This window comes from Solanum stenotomum, chromosome 12 (genome assembly GCF_019186545.1).
Source record: "Solanum stenotomum isolate F172 chromosome 12, ASM1918654v1, whole genome shotgun sequence".
Taxonomy (NCBI): Eukaryota; Viridiplantae; Streptophyta; class Magnoliopsida; order Solanales; family Solanaceae; genus Solanum; species Solanum stenotomum.
Window position 1 is genome coordinate 32,389,415 of NC_064293.1, and position 9,964 is coordinate 32,399,378.

The 9,964-nt window shown below is 33.0% G+C and overlaps 1 protein-coding gene across 2 annotated transcripts in view; it reads left to right on the plus strand.

The window, feature by feature from the left end:
• Window positions 1–8,946, plus strand: part of LOC125847775 (protein FLX-like 2) — a 10,312-nt gene extending 1,366 nt beyond the window's left edge. Inside the window, exons 1-5 of one of the 2 annotated variants that reach the window (XM_049527458.1) lie at window positions 2,518–2,821; window positions 3,951–4,533; window positions 5,861–6,006; window positions 6,104–6,204; window positions 8,161–8,946. In XM_049527458.1, coding sequence (XP_049383415.1) covers window positions 3,971–4,533; window positions 5,861–6,006; window positions 6,104–6,204; window positions 8,161–8,709 — 1,359 coding nt within the window. In that variant the 5' untranslated portion in view covers window positions 2,518–2,821; window positions 3,951–3,970 and the 3' untranslated portion in view covers window positions 8,710–8,946. Of the gene's footprint in view, window positions 1–2,517; window positions 2,822–3,950; window positions 4,534–5,860; window positions 6,007–6,103; window positions 6,205–8,160 lie in introns of those variants that run through there. The other variant, XM_049527459.1, reaches the window with a different exon arrangement.
• Window positions 8,947–9,964: the final 1,018 nt, after the last annotated feature.

Below are 9,964 nucleotides of genomic sequence, written 5' to 3' on the forward strand. Positions count from 1 at the left end.
GTTGTGGTGAGCTGCTTGGCTGTTCCGTGGCCCACACCTCCTTCTACCTTTTATTTATTCTGTTATTTTAGTATTCAGACAGAATATCCCTTATGTTTGGATGTGTCATTTAGTTTTAGACTTGCATCATATTTAGAGGCTCTTGTACTTATAACACAATTTCTTGGGTAGTATTTTAGCTTTCCGCATTTCATATTTATAAGGAAATTAGAGTTGGAAATTTTACTCGTTGTTTACCTTTTACCTCATTAGTTAATCATACTTGGTAAATATGTTGGGTTGGCTTACCTATTCGTTGGGAACATAGGTGCTATCGCGACTTGTGAATTTGGGTCATGACATAAATCATCTCATTTTTTTTTTGCGTAGATGGCCATAATTAAAATATTTTTCATCATCGATCATTGATCTTTTATTGATATTTAAAATAATGCTATAACTAAAGATAGCTAAAACCGGTCTCATAATTTTGAAAAAACTATACACTAATAAAATTAAAGTAATAATAATAATAATAATAATTTTTATCTCTTTTTTTCAAAATTACCACCCTTGTTAAAGCACACATATCGACAAATTATACGAATTTGCTTTAACTTGAAACTCTCTCTTATATAATAAAATAAAAGTAATAAATCAATATCTCTTAAATTCCCCTAATAATTGTACCACTGAAGGCGATAATAGATAATAACTCTATCCGAATTTATGAGGTAAAAAAGAATTGAGATCCATTTGATGGCCTCGACTTGTTTAATAAGGCAAGGGAAAAGTGCACTAGCGTCCACTTTTTGTTTTGGATCATTATAAGACTTAATAGTTAATTTAGTTAAATTTTTGAGAAGTTAAAAATATTTTAATTTTGTTATTGAAGTGTTTCTTCGAGCTTTTAGAGAGAAAATAAGTGTTTTTGAATAATAATAAAAATAAATAAATCAAGAGCTAAAAATATTAGCTTTTTCTCAAAAACACTTTTAGGATACTTGTCAAACATAAATTACTGTTTTAGTCTTTGAATTATTATTATTTTTTAAATAAAAATTGATTAGCCCAACGCAAACAATTATTCCCAAAAAGAAAATTAATACGTTTTTCGAAAAGTATTTCTAAAGAAATATATTTTTCAAAGTAAGAAAATTTTAGAAGTTGATCAAATTAGCTATTACTAAAAAAAATGAGTTTAGAAAGCATAATGACATTGTCGATTCTCCTCTTCTTATTTTGTTTAGCTTTTTTTGTGCTTAAATACTATTTTGACTTTAAAACAGTTAAAATAAATCAATTCAAAAAGTTCTTTTCTTTTTCTCTTTTTATGCGTACAAAAAATATTCAGTGAATGAAAATGCATCAATTTCAAACTTAATTTCATTTAATTTTAACTATGAACAATTTAATCAATAATAATTGAAAATTCAAAATTATTCCACAGTTCGAATTCTATGATTCAAAATTTTAAGATAATGTGTGTTGGTGTAATATACCATAGACACAATAAATTATAGCTAAAATAAAATGAACAAAAACGAATAAATTAAATATTTAGGATGAGGCGCGAATGACTCGCTCTCTTTAAGGGGATTCAAGCTAACTACGGCATAATCTACACCGATTCAACAATATCACTCTTGACTTATCCCCTCCAGGAAATAACAGCCCAACAACGTCATCGTACAACTCAAGTAACTCAATTAGTTGAAGAGTCCAAAACTCTGAACACCTTTCTTGGATTATCCGGATTACTCAATTATAAAATTAATTGGTTATTTCTTAAGGCACAAAAGAAAAAGATAAAATCAATTGATTCTATAATTTCAAGAATTTTTAAATACTTACATCTGGTACGATAGACTGCTCCTTTTTTAATCACATGTCTTCATTTCGAATCTTGGGTATGAAAAAATATTTGATAAAAAAGACTACTCCTAAATGAACCCCACTCGACACGATCTAAATTAGTCAAACTAAATGATACAACAGTAGGGCTATTCAAAAATGAATCGAACTGATAAGCCAACCGCAAAATTGACTTATTGATTTATTGATATTGGATCATCGAATTGACAGTTGGTGAACAAATTAAAAATTTGTAGTTACATGTTTATCGGTGCATGTGTGAATTGCTCAATATATTTATTGGGTGAACCGTTATTCCGTTAAGAATTATCATAATTACATTTTTGTTAAATATATATTTATGTGCACATACACTCAAAATTTAGACTTTTACGTGTCTCACTGTGATTTATAATTACTAAATTACCAGCTTAAGTATAGCTAGAAAAAATATTTTATTTGATGGGAGATCAATATATTAGTGAATGAAAATGAAAGAAGGAAGGTGGAGCCAATACACCGTCCGATAATTGTCTATTAATTCCTAATCAGCTTATCCGATACCAAACCAATCAATAATCTATTGGTTGACTAGTAAATTAATATATTTGAAATTCGATATCCAATAAATCAAACTGTCAAAAGCATAATTATCTATCCGATCTGTCGAATAAGCAGCCTTACAAAGTCTTTGCGGGGTTGCACCGTGGAATTAAGCTTTATTATTTGAAGTTGTTCTAATTCCAGTTTAGTCCCTGGTTCGCCCTTTCAGAGGCAAATCGATGAAAATAAATTCTCAGTTAGACCTAGTTCTTCTCTGAGCTTAGCTAACTGTAGCTTTATCTTCTTCGTTTCTTCGAGATTTCTATCGAACCTATTCGTTTATCTTCTCTCTTAGCACTCACTCCAAAAGCCCCAATTGTTTAGACTGTTCCGATTCGAAAGGGAAGGTGAAGCCCTAATTGAAGCAAGTTCAATTTGTTCAAAGGTAATCTAATGCTGATCCTCAACCCTTATTATTGGAAAATCTTTGGGTTTATGTAATTGTACAACTTTTTGGTGTATTATATAAATTTGGTTATCCAGTTATGTTTAGTTTAGCTATTGAAAAGTTTGGTTGTAGTTATCATTTACCATTATTAGCTGTCTGGTGCCATTTGAATTGTGAATTATGCTGCACTCATTGATGCCTTTGTTAAAGTAAAATATCTGGTGCATTTGGGGATAAATTTGGGTGAAAAATCAGGTGCATTTGAGTGTGTTCTGGTGGACTCATTGATACAGCGAAGTGTGTTTTTTTGGTAATCAAGGGAAAGACATGAAGATAGAGGTTCTCTACAAAATTAGGGCATGGGGTTTATTGACAAAAGCTTGGATATTTTGAGTAATTTCATTAGCTTCAGTTTTGATGAGTGTTTTTGACTGTGAATAGCCTTTACAGGTTATTGAGAATATCTATTAAGAGTGATACATTAAGGACCAAAATAAAGTATTCCCGTGCATTAAGGTTATTTTGATTTGAACAAATTATCAAGGAAGTGTAAAGAATGTGGTTGAGTTAGTTGTCTTGTATGAAAGCAATGCTTATCAATCTGACAACTTGGGATGTTGTGTTTTGCTATTCACATCCAAGGTTCCTTAATGTCTTTGAATAGTGGAGTATCTTTGGATGGTTGATTGAACTAATTGTCCTCAGCCTTATATACTATGAAACTTGGAGGTATAATGCTGGTTTTCTCCTGGAAATAGGAATGTAATAATTTGACTCGGAGAATTGTCTGCTTGGCCTTTTGAAGTGAAGGGGATGTAGCATTTTGACTATTGGAATTTTGGCGTTTGAGTTTTTGATCTGCTAATAGGTCAGAAAATGGAGGGGCAAGCTACTTGATTTTGAAAAAAGTAAGAACAAATGCAATGTCAATCCCTAGAGGAACTTTCGATTCCAAGTGCTCCATCATTTTTTTTCTTTGAAACCATGTGGCAATGCTACTTCTCTTTTGCTGCATTCTATCATCTCCAACGTATCCTGTGAAACAAGTTTTATGTTTCTTGATTTTATTTGAGGTACTCTTTTGGATGCCTTCTATATGTTAAGTGATTGTACTTCTTGTTTACAGGTTCCTGGTACAATCTCTCAATGGGAAGCAAAGGTCGAGGGCCACCTCCCAACATTAGGCGTCCACCTCCTGGACCCGGCATGATGTATCCTGATTCTTTTGGTCCTCCTATGCACAACCCACCACCAGGTGATTTCCCTCCTTTTGACAGGCTACCTCCTCCAGAGATTTTGGAACATAAGATTGGCGCACAACATCTTGAGATGCAAAAACTTACTACAGAAAATCAGAGGCTTGCTGCCACCCATGTAACTTTGAGGCGAGATTTAGCTGCTGCACAACATGAGCTACAAATGTTGCATGTTCAGATAGAAGCAGTCAAGGCCAACAGGGAACAAGAGACTAAAGGCCTTAACGATAAAATTTCTAGGATAGAGGCTGAACTTCAAGCTACCGAATCTATCAAAAAAGAATTGCCGCAAGCACAAGGGGAAGCTCGCACTTTGTTTGCAGCAAGGCAGGAACTTGTTGCTAAAATACAAATGCTGACTCAGGATCTTCAAAGGGCTCACACTGATGTGCTACATATTCCTCGTTTGCTGGCTGATTTGGAGAGCCTAAAAAAGGAGTATCAGCAGTGCCGGTAATTCTCTGGTAACTCTCTTTTTTATTGGGATGAAATGCAACTTAACAAGAAAGGGTCTTCTGACGTAATTAGAGTAATGGATGCTCAGAACCTGAAAGGAAAAGTTACCCTTTGTGCTAAGATACATTCATAGTACACTCTCCTTTAGAAACCTTTTAGTGTACACCAATGGTTACTTCCTTCGAAAATTCAACAATGTATATAGTTGTATTAGTATGCGTCTTTTTTCAACAGTAATGCTCTATGACTCTCTTCTGGGTCTAAATATCTTTAAAGATTAGCAACTTCCAATTAATATGCAGGTTGATTTAGGGACTTCCATTTTTTTTAAAAAAAAAAACATCTAAAGCTGTCCATTTTCTGTCTGTTAGTTGTGAACTTGTATATATTTTCTTGAAACTGGTAAGTTGTGATATTATAGATAAAAACAGCCAGGCACTAAGACAGTGCTTCTGAATTACTCCCTCCATTTCAATTTGTTTGGCTTGATTCGGAGTACAAGGGTCAAACTAACTAATTTTCGGTGTGAATTCGGACATAGAATCTTCAATTCTTTGGAAATAAAACTTACATATTAGAAACTACATAAAATGTACTATAAGTCACAATAGCTAATAATTCAAAATATTTGAAAAAAATGTGGCCAAAGAAAAAATTCTTTGATTGTCCAAATAGAAATCGTAACTAAGACAAACAAATTGGAACGGAAGGAGTACATAAACATTATATACAATGGATAATTGCTCTCTCTCCCATGACCTGCTTCACTCCTCCCATCCAGCCCGTTGTGATATGGCTTGCTAGATTTGCACCTTCTATTTTCAGCGCCAAAGCTAATATGAGTAATTTTATCCACTTGTGCTGTGAATTGGTTCTAATACTAGTTTCCCTCAACGGATCATGGTTCTGATTTACCCATAGGTTTTTCCTCTTACCAAGCCCACATCATAATCATTGATAAGATTCCCTCCACTAAATTGGAATAGAATTGTTCCAGTTGAAAGAAGTGACAAACAAGTCACGATGAGGCGAGTATCTGTAGACTGTAGAATCAAATGGATATATGGAGAAATTGTGCAGATCTCTCACTGTAGTGGTCGCTACACAAATTTGATTTTAAAGGATTTTACTCAGTATGTGGGCTAGTTCATTTTGAATTTATAGTAGGTATTTGAGGTTAAATCATTTAGGAAACACTTCAAGGATGTCATACTCATAACTTATAAGCATTGGAGAGGAGAGAGGAAGTAATGTTTGGTAAGGCTTTTCAATGAGTGCTAACTTCTTGTTAACGATGTTTGGTTTCCTGTAAATCGGTTGACAGGACTACCTATGAGTTTGAGAGGAAGTTATACAGTGATCATCTTGAATCTCTTCAAGTGATGGAGAAGAACTACATGACTATGTCCAGAGAGGTGGAAAAGCTTAGGGCAGAGTTAACGAACACTTCTAACTCTGACAGACAAACAGGTAGCACATCTGTTTAATCACTTCTCTTTTTTTTTTTGTAATGGCCATAGTAGTTGCTGAAAATTTTAGTATTACATTTGTTGTAATATATATGTAGGTGGACCTTATGGTGGTTCAACTGGATACAATGAGAATGATGCCACTAATAATTATGCTACTGGGCAAAACATCTATGCAGATGGCTATGGAATTTATCAGGTTTTAATCTGTTATTCTTCATGTATTCGTTAGTTCTACAATGAATCCCTCTTAATTGAGGAAATTGAAAAGTTTTATGTGGTTTTAAATGCTACCTTTTTATGCTTCAAGTTCTCTAAATTATATTCGTCAAAATTGAGCTGGTAGATATTGGTACTATGCGTGTGATCTTTGTGTTCTCTTTTTGAGAAAAACTATAAGTTTGAAGATACAAAGAATGGGAAAACAGGGGAAAAACAAAACAAAAGAAGGGGAATAATTGTGAAGTGAAATTTGAATACTTAGTTTACCTACATGGATTTTGACTCTTAATTCCTGGGTGAACCTTTCCTCTTAACATTGGTAACTCTTCTGACAAGTGCCTAAATAATTGTTGTGGATTCATCACTCATGGATATTTTAGATTAGAATTTCCTTTTCCATTTGAACATTTATTATTCCTAATCAACTAGTTTATTTGGTTGTCAGGCTAGCCATCTAAATTTGATTGATGTAGAGTTCAAAGGAAATTTTCCAATAAAAGCACTCGGACCTTTCTTGAAACCACGTTAAGCCTTTAGAAAGATAATCCAGATCTCTGCAATAACTCATTTGATTGTTATCTTGAAAACTAGAGCTACCTCTTAACTAAATAGTGTAACTCGAAACTTGCTATTGTATTCATTCTTTTGCCCAACTTATTTGGCTGAGCAGAAATGTATGGTTCAGCTATTTGAAGTCCAATAGCATGAACTACAAAATAAGTGCATAAGAGGAAGTGAAGTCGCTTTATCCATAATATTGTCATTAAAGCACAGAACACCTTAGCAAAATGTCGTTCACCCTTTTTACCCTTTACAACTAGATTTCCTATTAGACAGAATTGTAATTTAATAATTTTCTAATGTTTAGGAATTTGAAATCAACTAACATTTTCGTTATTAAATCTTTTTCTTATTTGAACTACACATTTAGTCCTAATATTTAGGATTCCAAGATCAGTTGAAATTTCACCATTTGAATTACATTTACTGTTAACTAAACGAATCATGGCAAATGAGTATTGCTACCTTGAAAGGGATTATATCCACATCTAAGCGAGTTGTACACAGAAGAAGGCCTAAAAATATATTCCTTGGAACAAAGTTCATCCAACTCCAAAAACTCACACTTATTTTTCAAGTTGATGAAACTCTTAAAGGACGTAAATTTGTCTCCATAAAGGTGAAAGAAATCAGAAATAGTTCATGCATGGTATTAAGAATCAAATTGTAAAAATGTAAACTTGGAGCAACAATGATACAAAATGTAGTCTAAATTAATTTTCTTTTTGATTCATTACAACAAATGACTGGTCTCTATATTTTTCTCTTCTTTGAGGTCTCTATAATATTAACTCAATATTATTTAATTTTAAATTTTACATTTGTCACTTATATTTTGCTCTATAAGCTATAGGTTTTAATCTTTTCATTCCCAAATCCGTAAAAGACCAAAAGTTTCAACTTCTCAATTTGTGTAATTGCACAAAGTTTTGAAGATTTTTTGTGTTACTCATTTGTTCTCAGTGTCAAATTGAGAGATAACAACTTTCATAAGATATTCTGTAGAAGTCTCTTAGAAATCACAATAAGCCATTTGTGGACTAATGTGGAGCAGGATTTATTCTTGTATTGAGCTACTAGCTGAATGGAATAAACATTTATAATTTTCAGGGACTTACTTTTTGGCATAACTCAACAACACATTATTTAGTACTAATATTTATATAATTTCTTAAATTATATATTCATTAACAGGTACAATGTGCAAAGCGCATACCCAAAAACTAGTCAAATATTAAAAGAGGGATTGAAGTCTCTTCTTTCACAGGAACTGTGTCTCCTGTCCAAATTCTGGATAAGATGAATGTTCTCCTTTGTTATTATTTGTGGCAAGTGCCAAAAGCTGACCTTATCTCTACATTTTACATGGCAGGGTAGAGGCTCCGTACCAACAGGGACTAATGTTGGAGGAGTTCCTGCTGTTACCTCTCCACAAGTTGGAGCTCAGTCTGTGCCTCCGTCAAACAGGCCTCCTTATGATGCATCAAATATGCCTGGTTATGATGCACAAAGGGGAATTAGAGCCCCCGCTGGACATGGTTATGAAGCACAAATGGGATCAAGTGGTCCTGGCTATGATGCACAAAGAGGATCTGGTTTAGCAGCTTATGAAGCTCAGAGGGGGCATGGGTATGATGCTCAGAGGACAGCGGGTTATGAAGCTTACAGAGGACCTGGCTATGATGCATATGGGGCACCTGTTTATGATGCTCAGAGAGGATCTGGTTATGACGTGCAAAGGGGAGCCAATTATGATCCTACCAAGGCCTCTAACTATGACGCATCATCCAAAGGTGGTGTTGCAACTCAAGGACAGGTAGCACCTATAGGAAATGCTCCTCCTGGGGCAGCTCCCTCACCTGGTCATGTTGGTCCTGGATATGATGCATCAGCACAAGGTGGAAATCCAGCACGTAGATGATTCCAGCTCCAGTTTTGTGTTATTTCTTGAGGAATATTATCATCTCGAGCATTCACTTCAATTTTACTATTAGCAGTCTCCCTAAAGATCAATTCACTGCATCAAGTGACTTGATGCTGGTTAATGTAAACGAAGGAAATCTTGCTTCTTGATGAGCTGCGTGGTAGGTTCAAGTTAACGATATTTGATGTTTCTTTTAGGAGTCTCTTAAGAATTCATATCGCACATTTGGAAATATTATCTAGTACCATCTAAATTGAGGTCGTTTTACTTGATGAAAAAGCTCATAGAAGCTGACGGTGAGCCTCAACAAATCTGCATCGAAAATGGAAGCTCTTGTTGAACCATCTTTTAATGTGCCTAGTAATTCTCTTAGGCATTGCAGTACGTGTGTGTTTGTTACTACTGTCCTGAAAGCTTAGGTCAGAAAATTGTTATTTATTCATGCAAAACATTCGTGCAGCGATCCTTTAGATGCCGATGTCACTAATGTTATAATGATAAAAAAAAAATACAATATGTTACAAAATAACTAGCTAACAAACTAATTCTACTTATATATAAGAGTGAGTTTATGATGGGACATTTGAATGTCCCATCATAAACTCCCTATATAATATTCTACTTATAAATCATTTTTCTACTATATAATATATATAATATATATTTATTTTCTAAGGGAGTTTATATAATATATAATATAATAAATCATTTACAAATGACTTAAAATATTTAATATTTAAAATTCTACCATAAAATAGGTTGACTCTCAAAATTCTATTCGGGTCACATATATTGAGACAGAAAAAATAACATATATCATTTTAAAATTACCAAAAAAGTATTAAAAATAATAATAATTAACAACTTAAAATATCTGGAAGACATTTTAAAAGGGTTAATTTTGTAATTTTATCCATATCACATAAATTAGGAAGTTATTTGAAAGTTACATAAAAATATTATAAATCACAATAATTAATAACTTAAATTTTTTTTTTTAAAAAAAGTGCAAATTTGGATGACTCTTCAAATTTCATTTGTGTCACATAAATTGAGACAACAAAAATAGCATATATTGCGTCCATTTTAATTTATTTGTCTTAATTTTTTTTTATATTTACAAATTGCGTAAAAATACTATAAATCATGATAATTGACAACATAAAATATGTTTTGAAAAAGATACAAAAAATTGCACTGATTCTTGAAGTTAATCTATCGTAAAAATACTATAAATCATGATAATTGACAA